Genomic DNA, 16,437 nt, shown 5'->3' on the forward strand with positions numbered 1-16,437 from the left:
TCACAAGATGTGAATGACGGAACAATTGAGTGGATTAAAGCAGCTATTTAACACAAGAGTCACCCTGTTTGGACTTTTGTTAAGACTACGTTACTTACATAATATTCCGATTTTGTTTTACGTTAAAAAAATTGCAAATGATAACATGTTTCACTCTTTAAGACAGCAACTTGGCAGTAGGAAGAATTCCACACATACCTGATACAACAAATCATATTTATTTATACTATTTTGGCCTGTACTGTACATCAACTTTACCTTTATTGTATGTATTTATGTGTATGTACATTTCAAATTGTCATAATCAACTCCGACTTTTGGTTCATAGATTCTTCTGTCCTCGCCGTCTCTTTATACTTTTTAAATTACAATCCCGCCCGCTACTCATCAGTTCGTCTTTCAATTGTGTCCAGTACTTTACTCTCTTCCTTAGCTACCAACTTTATTTTGTACTTTAACTATATACCTACTCGTGAATAGGATCTCTTTATTTTGAACTTTATATATTATATAAAAAATAAATAAAAACTCCCTCTGAATGACTATCTTGGGTTCGCAACCAGTCGCAAATCGTTATACGAATGGTTTGTAGTCAGACGATTTACTGGAAGTAAGTAGATGTGTGTGACTGTCAATGAAAAGTTGTGCAATGCTGCCCTCTGGTGGCAATAATGAGGAACTGAAACTAAGCAGGCCTCTTTTTTTCATTTTTTTTCATACGACATAAAGAGGTAAATATAAGGCATGTAATGTAAACCATGGAATAATTGAAGTGGACTTTTAATGATGCCTGTGAAGTCTGTTTTTAAGCTTCCTTAAAGTCCCGTACTTTAACTATTATCACCATCAATGTGTGCCAAAATTTAACTACACTTGACAGGTTAAATGCTGTCCGCTTCCTCCTGCTGCCAGATGGATGGTGCGGGATAATCTCATTGATTTCGGAGCCCAGGGCAGGATAGTAAGGCGAGTCCCTGTAAGTGCCATCAAAATCTATTTTTTCCCTCTCTCGTATATCCATACCCTTGTATAGTACTTCAGCTTGCAGATCAATTAGCTGTCTGGGGAGCAGCACGGCATTGTGGGAAAGCTAAAACCTCGCCCATATGTCAGCCACACCTGAAAAGTGGGAAGGGTGAGAAATGAGAAGGTCACGTTTACATGTTTACATGAATACTGTAGTATATAATGCGGAAAATGTGATGAAGGAAAACGGATGAACAGTCAAATGGTAAAAATAACATTTAATAGTTAATAATCCACTCGGTGTTAATCAGAGCTACAATTCTGAAATGTTAAACGGCTTACATTTGATTTGAAAGCTTTTGTTGGGGTATGGGCACATTTTAGATCTACGAAAACAACATTTCTTATAGTCAGATTTGTTGTATACAATTTAAAAAGGTCATTGAAGGGATGTGACACAAATTAATGTTACATCAGTATACAAAAAAACAACAACAGGGAAATATCAAACTCACCTTGATTTAAACCTCACAGACATGCGAAAACCATTTTCTGGTACTAAAAGTACTAAGCAAACGATATCGCTATATTGGCACAAGATGTCTTGAAATTGTGCACATGGAGGCAAAAAAACAAAAAAAATCCCCTCAATTCTTCCTCACAAAGCCTTTCATGGAAACGGTTTTTATATTGCTTGACGGAGGCATACAAATGAGATCCACCTCCCCGTTTGTTCAATTACGAGTGCCTACGGTACATCAAATAAACAAACACGGGCCTACTAAGGCCTAAGACACGACGCAACCACACGCAAACACACATCGTACATTGACTAAGGTCCACTGTGCCGTCTCCCTCAAGCAGGCAGGCGGACTTGTCTCGAAAACGGATCCACGTGGAACAGAAACCATTTGAAAGTTCCACCCGCCGCCAAGTAACGCTGCTCTAGTTTCTGTAAACATTCCCAGCGGCGTGCCATTTTTATGTCAGCTCCTCCTCTCCGCCGTAATGGTAACTGTTGCTTCCGGCCGGCTGCACGTACTCCTCCGTTTTGTCCCAGTCCGACACCCAGCCACCTCCCGCGCCCCCGTTGGGGTCGGCCCCCTGGGTGGTGGCCCCGTAGCCGCCGCCGCCGCCGCCGCCACTGGTACGGTAAAGTTCCTCGGTCTCGTTGGCGAGCTCGTCCTCGTCCAGGATGCCGCACTTCTCGTCGCTCAGCTGCTCCGGCTCGGCCCAGGCTTGCTTCTCCCCGGATGCGAAAAGTCCTTCGAGATAATAAAGTGGTTTGACTAAGAATTTGAGCCAATAGCTTAACAGTGAATGGAAAGCGAATGCTTCGATAGATAGAAAAAAAAAAAAAAAGGTGAAGAGCAGGGGGCTCAACATTGAACCCTGTGGAACTCCATAGGGCAGCAGAGCAAAACATTTATGTGACATAAATAGTAATGATTATACTAATATGAAATGTACTTTTTTTGGTCACAATTCCCCTTATCTACCTGTTAATATCTTATAATACTGTACAGTATAGTAGGGGTGTCAGGCGATTACAATTTTTTAATCATAATTAATCGCCTGACTAATAGTTAACTCACGATTAATCGCAAATTTTATATCTGTTCTAAATTAACAATATTTATTTTTAAGTTTTCATACTGTTAACATAAAAGTGGAAAAAAAATTAACTAATAAAAAATATGGCTGCATATTTTAGTCATTGATACAGTAATGTCATAATAATTCTTAAAATTTAGTTAAAATTAAAAATATGTACTGTATTGTAATATTGATTTGTGTTGAGGTCATTTTTCTGCCACTAGATGTCATAATTGCATTTGTAAGACTTTGGTGACAGCTCAGCGAAATTTTCTTTTTATATTAAGAGCTATCTAATCTTTAGCATGTGAAATTCTGCACATTTTTTAAATTGTAAAATACAACTTGACCTCAGTCTCCACAAATATATGCATTATCATTACATTTATTACTGCTAAATGTTGACGTGGCGCGGGGAGGTCATTAATCAAGCATTAAAAAAAAATTTTTTTTAATTAACCTCATGAATTTTGACACCGCTACCGTATACACATACCGTAAAAAATGACACCTCCGTAATGAACGAGGGAGGCGATGAGAAACACACCCTGCCACTCTTCGCGCGTCTGCAAGAAAACGTTTAGGAAAAGAGGTTTGCTCAGGGGTGGGCAAAGTATGACAAGTACACAACAATTGCGTCTCACCTTATGTTTGGTCATAGCACCAACTATAAGCGGGCAAACCATACCAGACAGTGTGCCCACCCCGTTGGAGATGCCCATGAGGATACTGGCATAGCGCGGAGCAATGTCCAAGTGGTTGACATTGAAACCTAAAAAAAAAAAAAAAGGAATTGAAGTACTTTAAAAAAATATATATATATATATCTGTACTTCTACTTGATTGTGATTACTTTTGCCACCTTTTGTCACACATTCAAATTCTTCGCGGGCGAAATGGATGACTTCACCTGAAATCGCAAAGCCTGAAAACCCCACCGCCAGAACCAAGAAGGAGATGGCCACGCCCTTTGTGTGTGAGAAGCCAACCACCAGCAGCAGCGTGGCCTCCATGCCAAAGCCTGGCAACAAGATAAAGAAAATGGCGAGGGAGCAGAGGGCAGGAGTCCATTTCATTGTTGACAATGACCTCCACTTTCCTGCACACTGAAATGCATGTACAGTGCCAACGGCTCTCCATTTCACCACACTATTGATTCCTTCTGCTGTTCAAAAATAACACGCACGAGTCACGGTGCCCCTCAACACAGCCAGATGAACACAATTCTAGTGCAGATTCTGTGCAGGGTAAACGTATGGGCAAGATATAAGCCCCCAAATAATACCAGGATTGGAAAATATCACAAAATATTTTTAAAAGCTATAAAATACAGGACACACATACAGTAGTAAAAAATATATATATATATATCTTCTTTTTTTTTATTTTTATAAATACCTCCACAGTTCATGATTTTCCTGACATTGGTAGTGGTCATGATGTGGTTAGAGCGAAGGTAGTCGGCAATCTGGCCTCCGATTGGCACAATAATGGTCATGACCAGGTGTGGAAGAGCGGACACTATTCCCACCTGCAACAGCCACACACACACACACACAGAGAAATCAGCACCGCTGGCCAAAGTACTCAAACTTTGTACTTAAGTAGAAGTACAGATGTTAAAAGTTGAAGATCTAATAGAAGTCTATTCGAATGGCTAACGCTACGCTATCAAACGTGTTCTCGTTGTTTTGCTAAAGTTGAGAACTGCTGGACCAAAAAAATACCAAATTAGCCAATAATGAGTTGAGTTATCTTGGTTAGATAATGAATTTTTGAATACCAGAAGCTGGTAGATATTAGGCTAGCACAAGACAACATATTTGCCACAAATCGTTCTTGACATCAAGAGCTAGCTGGCGCCAGTTTAAGTTCACTTTTATGCTATCATAGTGTGTTTCGAGCGTTTGCTAACATTGTGAATTGACAAAAAACAAAACAAAAAAAAAATATATTAGCTAGTGGTAACAACTGAAAAAAAGTACTTCAATTTTTGAAAACCACAAGCTGCTATATCAAAAGCTAGCTAGCTAGCTTTGACTCAACTTTTCCATAGCTTTGCAACATTGTGAACTGATTACCCAAAACAATTTTAATTAGCAAAGGATAACTGAAAAAAGTCACTTTATTAGACAAATAATTATTAAACATTATATGGTGGGTTTCCCGCTAGTAGGCTACAAAATAACATTCACTATGAATCTTTCCAATAGCTTGACAACATCAAATGTCAACATCTAACTAGCATTGGTGCTACTTTTATGCTAACAAACAAACCTGTTCCTAATTTTGTGAACTGACCAAAAAACAACAACTGTAAATTAGCTAATGATAACAACTGAGAAAAGTACTTTTATTGGAATGAGAATTTTTTTAAACAACACACGCTAGTGAAGCAGGCAAGACAACGCATATTATTGTAGCTGACAACAGCAAGAACTAGCTAGCATTGACTTGGCTTTTACAATAACAGAACGTGTTCCCATAGCTTTGCTAATATTGTGAACTAACAAAAACATGCTTAATTAGCAAAGTATAAATGAAAAAAAGTAACTTGATTATATAAAAGAAAAAAGCTTACAGCTCGTAGGCTACACGACAACGCTAACTAGCGTTGGTGCTACTTTATGCTATCTAACAACGTGTTCATAGCTTTTTCTAATGTGAACTAACTAACTAACTAACAAACAAAAAATGCTAAATTAGCTCGTTAGAAATGAGCAAACGGTGAATCTTTCAAACACTCACCTTGCTAATCTCAAAACCAAACACCTCCTCAAAGTAGGCGGGCTGGCTAATGAGGAGCAAGTAAAAGGTCCAGCTCCTGCAGAAATTTGCCACAATGATGGCGTAAACCGGCATGGATGTAAAGAAGGCCCTCCACGGTGTGTTGAATTTCTGCGGCACAGCACAACTGGACTGTGTTGACATCCGTTAGTCGAACGGCACGGGGAGATGAAAGCGCACTTACCGTCACCAAATGTTGCGCCGACTCGCCGATGCTCTCCTCGATGTATTTCCTCTCCTCCTCCGTGATGGTGGGATGGGCGGCGGGGCTTTCGTAGGACACCATGACCCAGAAGCAGTACCACATGATGCCAAAAGTTCCTGGCGCGCGCGCGGGAGGAGGTCGACAAGACAAAAGGATTCATCGCTACTTTTTCTGCCGGCTGGCATGAATTGCTACCAAGATTTCTCAAAGCATATGCAAGACTGTCTGAGCATTTATTTATTTAATAAGTAGTGTTTTTACTACTACTGTATGACATTTCTGCACTCAAGTTAGCTAGTTAGCTATCAAGGCGCGTTTCGGTAGCTTGCTAACAAAGTGATTTGATCATAAAAAACAAATGCTAAATTAGCATTAAGCTAAATACATTTTTCATAGTCTACACCCAACCATTTATTTTCAAGTCACTTTAAAAACTTCTGTTTACGGCCATGGCGTGGAAATTGTGTACAGTCATGTGACCGCCTGGCTCTATTTGATTGGTCGAATAAGTCTCTCTGATTGTCAACAGATTGCCTTACCGTAGACATAGAAGACTGAGGACCATCCCGAGTACTGGACCAGGATTCCAGCCAATGGCATGGCAATCACGGCACCCGCATAAGAACCTTACAAAGAAAACAATGTCACTAGTTTACCAGTTAAGTACAGTATACTACTAATGTAAACCATTTAAAATGTTTGAAATTGTTAAACCGTGATGCATTTTATTTCAGTAGTACTTCCTTGACACCAATTACTACTTATATCGGCCGAGGCTTCGGCGCCATCTTATATAACACCAAAGCACAACAACGAAATAAAGCGTACCACAAAAGGCCGTCGTAGCCAGGCGACTTCTTTCCAGAGGTGGCGCCCATTTGGCCCAAATGCCGTGACAGGCCGGGTATGACACCCCCTGCAGGATGACAATGGAAGAGCAGGACTACATCGATGAATACATACTGTCATTTATTTTATTGTTTTCAATAATTTATACAGTATTTACAGTAAGTATGTGGGGATTTTTTGGGTAAAGGATCACATAGCTGACTTTTCACAATCCCGCCTTGCTTGGGTACGAATAGAGCAAGAGTAAAAAGAGCGCGTCACCTCCACAAGGCCTTGAAACACCCTGACAATGATGACACAGCCAAAGTGCATGCGAGCTGCCGCCGGGATGAGCATGTTGAGGAAGGAAGTGGCTACTATGGCAAAGCCAAACACCCTGGAAGGAAGGAAGGAAGGAAGGAAGGAAGAAGAAAGGATAGCAAAAGAGGAAGTCATTCATAGAAACGGCGACAGGGGCCAACCTGTTCGCAGCAAACTTTTGACAGATGAACCCGCCGGGAATTTGCGTCACGATGTAACCCCAGAAGAAGGAGCCGTGGATCATTCCCACCGTCTCCGGATCCCAGTCGAACTGAGCTTTCTGTTGAGACGCGGCAAAAACAGGAATGCAGTGCAGCTTTTTTCAACTTTCATTCCGACCATCAACAGTTTACGCGTGCATTCACTGTCAAATATCAACCCTTTTTTTATTGATTTAATATTAAGCGTTAGAGCAGGGGGGGGGGGTGGGGGGGGGTCAAACCCGCACTAAATAAATGCACACGTAAATTTGTTAATTTTAATAATATAATACATCATCTTTTTTTTTTTTACCAATTATTAACTCAATTGTAACAATTTAATAACCAAATAAATACAACAACACATTATAGTTTATTTTTACAATAAAACATTTATTGTCGTTTTTCATGTATATGTAATTTGTTTCATTTGATTATTTATTTATTACTTACAAATAAATAAATCAACAAATTATTACAAAAATAAAATACATCTAAAATAGCTTATATTAATAAATATAAATATTTCATTTTTTCTTAACAATCAGTTATAGTTAAACCCAATAGTTTAACAAATACAAAATATGAAATATATGTTAAAAGTTCAAATATATATGTAAAATATTCTATATAAAATATTTATTTCTTCTTTTTTTATGGTAATTGTTTTTAACATATATATTTTGTTGTATTTTACTATTTCTTAATATTAATTACAATAAATAAATGCAAAAAAATAATACATATAGCATTTTCATGTTTTCCTTATAATTAGTTTAGTTATAATTAATTACCCAATTATTTAACAATAGAAAATATGAAATACATGAAAAAAAAAAGTTAAATTGTATACTGTATGCAAACAATTTTAAGAATATATATATATTTTTTTTTATTGTACTGTTTATAATTCAAGTAACTTGTTTTACGATACTATTTATTTAGTGTTATATTTCCAATGACTGAATTAGCAACATTAGTCATGCTTCACAGAGGATAAAAAATACACACCTGTGAGCATTGTTATATTTTCAGTCTCTACAAGTTTGAACTCCGTGTGTTCAAATATCCATCGCAACACTGCCACCTTGATGCCGTTCCTTCGTCCGTCTATGGCATTCTGCATTGTGTGAACACCAACTTCCACCGTTTCCCCTACTCACCACGATGACCTCCTTGTCGCCTCTGTAGATGGTGTGGCTGTTGACCATGCTGACGATGGCCACGCCCAGATTGCAGCGGATGCCGAAGGAGATGCAGAAGCCGATGCCGGAGAGGATGGCGATGATGTAGCGGCGGGGTAGGCCGAAGCACGTGCAGTCCACCACCGGCATCTCCTTCTCCTCCACCATCTCCGGACGACCCTCGGCCGACAGCTCGATGGTCTCGCCATTCTCCTGCTTCTTCTCGAGAGCTCTGTGAACCAAGGCCAATGGAATTTGGAATAATTAGCCTTGTTTGTCGTTTTGCGCTAATAGCTGGCATTAAGATAGCAGACCTTTGTTAGATTAAATTATTAGGGGCCCGACCGATATGGATTTTTTTTAGGCCGATGTCGATACCGATTTTTGCCAGAAAAAATACAGAGTACGATTATTTAAAAATATATATTTATAATAAGAATAGGATCAACTAAAATAATAGCAACGGAAAAAACAGTAAGAACAACTACTGACTGTTCCTGTGCGTTTTGGACTCTTGGGGGCAGTGTGGTGCCGTGCATCCATGGCGTACACACTTAAAGTGAGTACAGAAGAAAGTTACTGGACTGGACTCCGATTGAATTCTATTCAAATAACTAATTTTTCACACGTTGCGAATAATTTGTGACTTTGCGTAGTGTTATCTTATTTGTGGGTATGTGTTCCCACAGCATTTTTGTGTGCATGTTCGTTATTTGAAGGAAAAACACTCCCAAAGTCGATGCTAACTTTCTGTTAGCATTGGAACGGGATCCTCCCTTCGCTTTTAGCATTAGCGCTAGGCTAGCGATGTTATAAACAACAAAGCATGTTGTTTTATATTTAAATATACAGTGGGTGTAATACTTATCATCGGGTGTTAAGTTTTACAGTTAACTCCAACTGAGGTGTCATTAAAAAAGCTTAAAGGATGCTTGGGGACAACAGAATATTATTCGCTACACACTTGCTAGTTGTTAATGCTACGCAAGCTAAATGGTGCATTTAGGGTACTTTCACAGCATCGGAAACTTCTGTTTTTGTCGATAACGAAATTATACAATTTAGATTATTTATTTTTTTGAGTTCGATAGATAATACGTCACAATGGTGCAAAAAAATTCAAATGATAGTCTCACAAAAACCTGGCATTTGAACAGGGCAGGGTGTGTAGACTTTTTAAATCCGCCGCGTGACTACGTGTACCTAATAAAGTGTCCTATTGCAAGCAAAGCCAAGAAGTTCAAAACGTGAGCTCTTTGAGTGAGTCCAGATTCTTGCAGTCATTGATGCTGATCAAGTATTAATAGATTCTCAAGTATGAATTATTAATATCCCTGCATGCCTTGAACTATTTTTGTCTTTTTTTTACCCTTTTCCATCTTGAAAGCCTTTTTTTTCTTTTACAGTCAATGCAGCTCACTCTCACACAGCCTCACAAAATCCAGCTGTTTATTTCACAAGTGCACTATAATGTATGTTGACACTAATGTATATGTCTTGGCTTGAGCATGAATTAAAGTCAATCCGCTGTAATCCTTCCAGGTTCCCTGAGCTTCCCTCCGGGAATACATTTATAGGAGGCTCATCACACGCACGGAAAAATTATCCAAAAGGAAGAAATGTGACACTTACGGATACTTGACTTATTTAGCCATTTTCAACAGTAAGAAAATATTTTGTGTATAATTAACTTACTCACTGCCATTGACGGCTATAGACGTCAAAAATTCATTTGAACAATTTCTATTTACATTTTTCCTCCACTTTAGTTGACAAGAGTATGAAAACCTAAAAAAAAAACCATTTAGAACAGATATAAAATTTGTGATTAATCGTGAGTTAACTAGGGAAGTCATGCGATTAATTACGAAAAAAATTAATCGCCTGACGCCCCTAATTTTTAATAATCTTTTCTTACTTTAAACAAATGTTTACAAAAATAATTGTATTTTTATTTTTAATAATCTTTTATTTAAAAGAAAATATTATTAAAAAATTAGGGGCGTCAGGCGATTAAATGTTTTAATCATAATTAATCGCATGACTTCACAATTAATCACAAATTTTATATCTGTTCTAAATGTACAATAAAAATGTCTAGATTTTCATACTCTTGACAAAAATGGGAAAAAATGTTAAACTAATAGAAATAGTTCTAATGAATTTTTGGTATAACCATCAATGGTAGTGAATGAGTTAATATGATAGCTTGATTATATTTCATTTGCAATTAATACCACATTTGCCAGTCGCTGTCGACTGAAGATGACATCACACGTGCTCAGGCAACATGTAACGAGTAACGACCAATCATAGCGCAGATTGCTAATGTCACACGACCAAACGCAGAAAACAAGCGAGTCATGATTGGTCGTTAGTTATCCGTTTCCTGGGCACCTGTGATGTCATTTTCAGTCGACAGCAAGTGGCAAAGTGTGTTTTTAAAGGTATTGTACTGTATATGAAAAATGACAAAATAACTTTTTACTGCTGAAAATGGCTCAATGGGTCAAATATCCCTTTAAACCTTCTTTTTATATATATATATATATATATTTTTTTTAAATAGTGCCTTTTTGTTGTTGCAAAATTAACATTTAAAATTGAGAAAAACTGATTTGATACATTTCCACTTTAACTCAAAATTAATAAAACACACAATAAACTATTATAACAATTAATATAAAAAGTAAACACACAAAAAGTATTTATGATATTATTTTTATGAATTTATCAGCGATATTTGTATGAATTTATCAGATTTTCCCCGCAGGTAATTAACATTTAATGAATTAATTTAATTTAATTATTTAATGCAGCAGAGTAGGCTAGTAAGGTAAATTACTAAGCGGTTTTTTTTTGTGCCTCGTTCCAATTTTAGTAAGCTTATATGGGAAAATGGCTTTTGATAGCATATATATAAAAAATAAATGATTGCAAGTTAATGAAGTGGACAGTGTGAGTTCTTTCGTATAATGAGGCCTACATTGACTTAAGGTCTGGCCTGCTTCCTTCATCCGGGTGTGGCGTGCAGCTGGGAGCGTGTTACGCACGAAAGCGAGAGCGGCACGTCGCGCAGGAGGAAGCGTCCACTGGCCTAATCCCGGGGCCTGCGTGGGAGGGGTTAGGTACGCCATGACGAGCTATACTTTAAGGTGTACGAGCCCCGCGGAGGATTTACGAGGCTCGACAGCTTGGAGGCGAGGGAAGCTATTTGTGGATAGGATTTAAGTGTTTAGACACTAGATCAAATCCCGCAGAGAAAGAAAGAAAGAAAAGGAAGTGCATCAACAAGTCTGCTGGTCACATTCGAACCCGCCCACATCGGGTCAGAGCTCATTTCCTAAGTTTTCATGTTGTGCCTTGGGCTGACAATGACGGCAGCGCTACCGCTACTAGCAAGAGCGACTGGCTTTTGCGGTTGTTGGGTGTCGATGATCCACATTCGGCGTCACCGTGGTGAAGGTCCAAACCTTTGGTAGTTGTGATTAAAACTGTTCATTAACAACCGTTGCCTTCTCCTCCTCAAATGCACTCGAAAAACAGTTGGGTCAAAAGTAAGCCAATTTTGGGTCAAAAAGTGTGCCGATCCAACTTTATGGGTCAATTTGACCCAACGTTCTGGGTTGTTTTATACAAAATGACTCAATTTTTGACAAAAGTAAAGGATCTGATCAATATTTATGAGCTGGTTAACGCCGAAAGACCAATTTCCTGACTCAAAAGTTGGGTCAAATCGACCCGAGTATAGGATCGGTCCATTTTTGACCCATCATTGGGTTATTTTTGACCTAATTGTTTTTAGAGTGTGGAACAAGCCAAGTCAGCCTCAAGTGTCAATGTTTTCAAGTCCAGCTTCAAAACAATTCAAGCTTACGATTGGCTCGTTTAAAAAAAAAAAATTTTTTTTTTAGCATGTTTTTTCTTTTTTATCATTTCTGTAATGTTTCAATGTTGTACTTTTAATCATGTAAAACACATTGAGTATAAAAAAAAAAGCTGCCTTGCCTTCTCCGCTCGATTGCAGTTCCTAATTTTCCTAATTATTACAACAAGTTTGCAAGTTAACTATTGTTATATTGCGATATATATATATATATATCTTATCTTGTAGAAATACTGCATTTTATTTACACTTAAGGTCTATTTTAAGCACATTTGTTACGGTAGTTACCTTTCCTCTCGACTTCCTTTTTGTTGAGCCAGTTTTTTTTTTCTTTCTTGGGCTTCTTTCTTTTTTTTTACGCTATTGCATGCCTGCAAACTAATCAATTATTAATGGCGGTTTCCTGTGTGCGATACTTTACATTGGAGCGGCCGTGCAATAGAGACGGAAGAAAAATGATCTCACTTTTCCTGCGGATTTTTTCAAATGAAATGTTGAGATATTCTGCTTCGGGTGATAATGGACGTTTTAACTATGCATGTTTTAATGTTGTTGTAACGATGTAATGCTGTTCTTTTAAAGTTGAAATATTAAAACATTTAAACACTCTTGGGACATCATGACCTCACATTTACCATATAGATAGTTTGTAAATGTATGTCTGTGCATACACACATATACAAATAGGTACTTACATATTCTTGTAATTGCTAATAATTGTCCTTTTTGTGTACATACCCATATATTTTGCCCAGAGTTTTGGCAGCCACGGCCTTAAACCTGTCCGGCCGGATCTCCATCCTCACTGGTCCAGCCTGTGCGCGCTCCCAAACAAGCTTAGTCCTGTGCTGGTGCGCACTCCTTCTGGCTGCCACTAACACATCCAAACTTGAATTCAATTGAAGGAGAAAAATCACATCAAAATTAGAAGAAAAAAAAAAAAAGATGCTTTCATTTCAGATGAAGCACTCACCTCTCGCTGCCTTTGGGAGTCAAATTGATTTCAAAAACATGGTCCAAGTTGTTGTCGCTGGTGTCGTCAATGTGGTGAAGATGCCAAATGTAAAGACAATTTACGTTCTCGGGAGGCGGGATGCCCGCGGGAGGCAACTTTGGACGGGAGTCATGGCTGCCGGCTGCCTCTCTCGCCTTCTCCTGAGTCCAGATTACCGCAGGCTTATCTCCTCGAAGTGAGTGGGACCCATACAGTGGAGTGAGTCCCAGGTATAGCATGTCACCCCCCCCCCCCCCACACACACACACCAATAAGCGGCACGCTATTCCTGGAGCGCACGTGCCATGAATGGACGGAGGAGACGCAGACAAAAACACAATTAAAAAGGAGGAAGCGCTCGGGTGGAGATGGAAAAACGGACATCTCACATTTTATGTTAACTCATTCAAACCCATAAATGTGTAAATATGTTTTTTAATAGTTTGTCCTTCACTCCTAAAAACGTATTGATACATTTTACTGACATGGGAGATGCCTTAAAGTAATGGTAGTTATTACCAAAAAAACGGCCAGCAGGTGGCAGCAGAGTATAAGGGATCAACCAGGGCCATGTTGCAAAAAGGCTCTTTTTTGGCCAACAGGAATGAGAATAATGATGAAACTTAGCTATATTCTTAATTGTCAAAACGGAAACAGATAATACAAATAAACTTTATTTCCTAATGAAAGAAGAGACTAAAATCTTTATTTTGGTAGGGTCCATGAAAATCCAGTAAAACAGCCGGGAGCAAAGGTGGTTGCTTCAGTGAAAATGGTTGGGAGAGAATGAGTTAATATTAATGAAGCAAATAAATAAGAGGCTACTTTAGATTTTAAATTTGTTTTGCCGATTTCACTGCCAGCCCAATTGAACTTGGGACGTCTCTAGCCGTCACTGGCAGCGAACGAGTTAACGATCACTGAAATGTGGAAATGAGCATTAAGTGTAGGATTTTTTTTTGGGGTGGAATCTTGTTTATTTGCGCTATAAATACATTTACACTCTCCCACAAATGACTACGGTTCACAACACGCGTTTAGGCACTTGCCTGCTAAAGTAAATATGCAATGGCTAGAGGAGTCACACACACGTGCATTATTATGCTGAAGAACTACAAATGCTCACAAGTAGAACAACGTGGCTACTTTCAGATACAACTCCGCTGCAGGTCTTTGGCCGAGATGGTTCTGAGGGAGCGCGAGGAGGAACGAGAGGCGGAGGAGGAGGAGGCGGCGAAGAGGGGAGGAAAGGGCATGGCGGAGGGAGGAGGGGACAGATAAGGGGGGACGGAGATGACGGAGGGCGTGTCCGAGAGGGAGCCGTAGCCGGCGCGTCGCACGTCCGCCTCGCTGGAGGCTTGGAAATACACCGAGGGGGAGCCCAGTGGATCTAGACAAGATATATGTATAGATTAGTTTATTTTGAGTTCATTTAACGTTCCTTAAAAAAAAAAAAATATGCGTGATTGATGACTGCCAGTCGCAATGCAGCAAGATGGAGCAGTAATACATTTCCTAATAATGCATATATTTGTGGAGACTGAGTTCAAGTTGTATTTTACAATTTTAAAAATGTGCAGAGTTTCACAAGTTGCTTCATCTTAAAGATGAGATAGCTCTTAATATGAAAAAAGAAGAAGAAGAATGGAACAAAAGAAAAATGCACTAAGCTGTCACCAACGTCTTACAAATGCGATTATGCCATCTCGTGGCAGAAAAATGAACTCAACACAAATCAATGTCAAACTTTTTTACAGTACATCTTTTCAATTTTAACTCAATTTTATGAATTATTATGAGATTACTATTATGAATGACTGAAAGATGCAGTCATATTTCTGTTAGTTCCCACCCATTTTTCAAAAATTTCCCCCACTTTTATGTTAAGAGTATGAAAATTTAGAAAAAAAAATATAGTGATTACAGATATAAAATTTGCGATTTGAGTTAACAATTGAAGTCATGCGATTAATTACAATTAAAAAAGATATAATCGCCTGACACCTCTAGTATTTTTTTTTAAAATAAATGACACCTTTAAATTATGTTTACATTTAATTTCAACATATATATTTTTTCAAATAAATGACATGTTTAAATCAAGTTTACATTCAACTTTAGAAAAAAAAAACTATTTACCTTAATTAACATTTTTTTTCCACTTTTGTTAACAAGAGTATGAAAACCTAGATTTTTGTATTTATAAATACAGATATAAAATGTGTGACTAATCGTGAGTTAACCATTGAAGTCATGCGATTAATTACAATTATAAATTTTTGTTAAATTACAATTATAATTTAACAATTATAAAATTATTAAAAATTCATGGCGTCAGGCGATTACATTTTTTAATCGTAATTAATTGCATGACTTCACTCGTTAACTAACAATGAATCACAATTGTTATATCTGTTATAAATGTACAATAAAAAAAATGTAGGTTTTCATACTCTTGTTAACAAAAGTAGATTTTTTTTTTTAACTAATAGAAATAGTTCAAATACATTTTTGACGTCTATAGCCGTCAATGGCAGTGAATGAGTTAATAATGGATTGGTTGTCAAATCAACCTTAGTTAAACATGATTTAATTGTACCTTCTACCATCTAGTGGAAGAGTATTTAATTGTTCTGCTTTTTTTCTATTTTTTTTTTTTTTTTAATACTATTTTTTGTACATTTTCTACCTGGTTCTTCTTGAAGTTGGGTGTGCAGATACGGTTGTTTATTGTAGAACTTGTTGTAGATGCAATACACGACTGCCATCAAGGCGCACGTTCCGACAGCCGCCGCGATAAAGATGCCCACCTTGGTGTTGTCTTGGTCTACGTGGGCGTCTGTCGGGGCCAACAAAATATCGGACAGTCGCTATATATATAAAATAACTCGATCCCGAAAATTCCCATTCTGTTTATTCTGGACTCACGTGTCAGTTTTGGATTCAAATGGCTGGCGTCCTGGTTAATCCGCGGAGCCGGCGCCGGCGCAGGGAGCGGCGCCACGTCCCGGTGGGTGTGGCGGGTGCTCTGGCTGCAGCTCATGGGAAGGAGCAGCAGCACGGAGAGCGAATACAAAAGGTCGGCCATCAACGTCTACTACTACAAGCACAGGAGTGAAATTTGAGGGAACGCGCAGCGAATCGATGGAAAAGATTTCAATAATTGTACATTTCAAAGCAATGATGTCAATAGTGCCTGCCTGCCTACCCGAGGTCAGTGAGGTGGGAAGCAGGTGTCGGTGTCGTCCCGTCTGACTCCAAACAAGCAAAACGCATCCAAGACAACTGAGCTCCCAGGATGCCGAGTTTCCACAGGGGACACGCCCGAGTAAGTCTTCCGCGCAAAGAGAAACAAAAGGAGCAGAACATCCAAGACAAGGTTTAAAAACACGCTTGGACTCCATTTTGTGTCACCTTCGATGACAGACTTGGAAAGACACAAAATGGGTCAAATGCCACTCACAAATCCA

At 38.5% G+C, this 16,437-nt stretch overlaps 2 protein-coding genes across 3 annotated transcripts; both read right to left on the minus strand.

The window, feature by feature from the left end:
• Positions 1 to 1,227: 1,227 nt before the first annotated feature.
• Positions 1,228 to 13,187, minus strand: LOC147156432 (vesicular glutamate transporter 1-like). Its single transcript, XM_086063713.1, has 14 exons — positions 12,947 to 13,187; positions 12,712 to 12,861; positions 8,067 to 8,319; positions 6,865 to 6,983; positions 6,665 to 6,779; positions 6,383 to 6,470; positions 6,094 to 6,180; positions 5,534 to 5,670; positions 5,311 to 5,460; positions 3,961 to 4,093; positions 3,473 to 3,583; positions 3,207 to 3,334; positions 3,059 to 3,128; positions 1,228 to 2,231 (listed from the first exon to the last, which is right to left on the minus strand). Exons 2-14 carry the CDS (start codon positions 12,771 to 12,773, stop codon positions 1,948 to 1,950), a joined length of 1,737 nt encoding a protein of 578 aa, XP_085919839.1. The 5' UTR covers positions 12,774 to 12,861; positions 12,947 to 13,187; the 3' UTR covers positions 1,228 to 1,947.
• Positions 13,188 to 13,397: 210 nt separating this feature from the next.
• LOC147156433 (uncharacterized) lies at positions 13,398 to 16,334 on the minus strand. 2 transcript variants are annotated; one of them, XM_086065081.1, is made up of 4 exons: positions 16,176 to 16,334; positions 15,896 to 16,064; positions 15,657 to 15,806; positions 13,398 to 14,357 (listed from the first exon to the last, which is right to left on the minus strand). In XM_086065081.1, the coding sequence occupies exons 2-4, from the start codon at positions 16,053 to 16,055 to the stop codon at positions 14,116 to 14,118; spliced, it is 552 nt and encodes a 183-aa protein (XP_085921207.1). In that variant the 5' UTR covers positions 16,056 to 16,064; positions 16,176 to 16,334; the 3' UTR covers positions 13,398 to 14,115. The 2 variants fall into 2 exon arrangements, with proteins under 2 accessions (XP_085921207.1, XP_085921206.1); XM_086065080.1 differs by having other exon boundaries at positions 15,896 to 16,067.
• Positions 16,335 to 16,437: the final 103 nt, after the last annotated feature.

The sequence above is a fragment of the Leptonotus elevatus genome, chromosome 20 (genome assembly GCF_054856555.1).
Source record: "Leptonotus elevatus isolate MCC_2025b chromosome 20, RoL_Lele_1.0, whole genome shotgun sequence".
Taxonomy (NCBI): domain Eukaryota; kingdom Metazoa; phylum Chordata; class Actinopteri; order Syngnathiformes; family Syngnathidae; genus Leptonotus; species Leptonotus elevatus.

Coding starts and splice junctions, on each gene's coding strand:
- LOC147156433 (XM_086065081.1), bottom strand. CDS start 16,055: ATGGCCGACCTTTTGTATTCGCTCTCCGTGCTGCTGCTCCTTCCCATG. Junction 15,807..15,895: donor TTTGAATCCAAAACTGACAC/GTGAGTCCAGAA, acceptor TGGCCCCGACAG/ACGCCCACGTAGACCAAGAC. Junction 14,358..15,656: donor CCAACTTCAAGAAGAACCAG/GTAGAAAATGTA, acceptor TATCTTGTCTAG/ATCCACTGGGCTCCCCCTCG.
- LOC147156432 (XM_086063713.1), bottom strand. CDS start 12,773: ATGGAGATCCGGCCGGACAGGTTTAAGGCCGTGGCTGCCAAAACTCTG. Junction 8,320..12,711: donor ACTCTGGGCAAAATATATGG/GTATGTACACAA, acceptor CTTGGTTCACAG/AGCTCTCGAGAAGAAGCAGG. Junction 3,584..3,960: donor GAAAATCATGAACTGTGGAG/GTATTTATAAAA, acceptor TCTTGTTGCCAG/GCTTTGGCATGGAGGCCACG.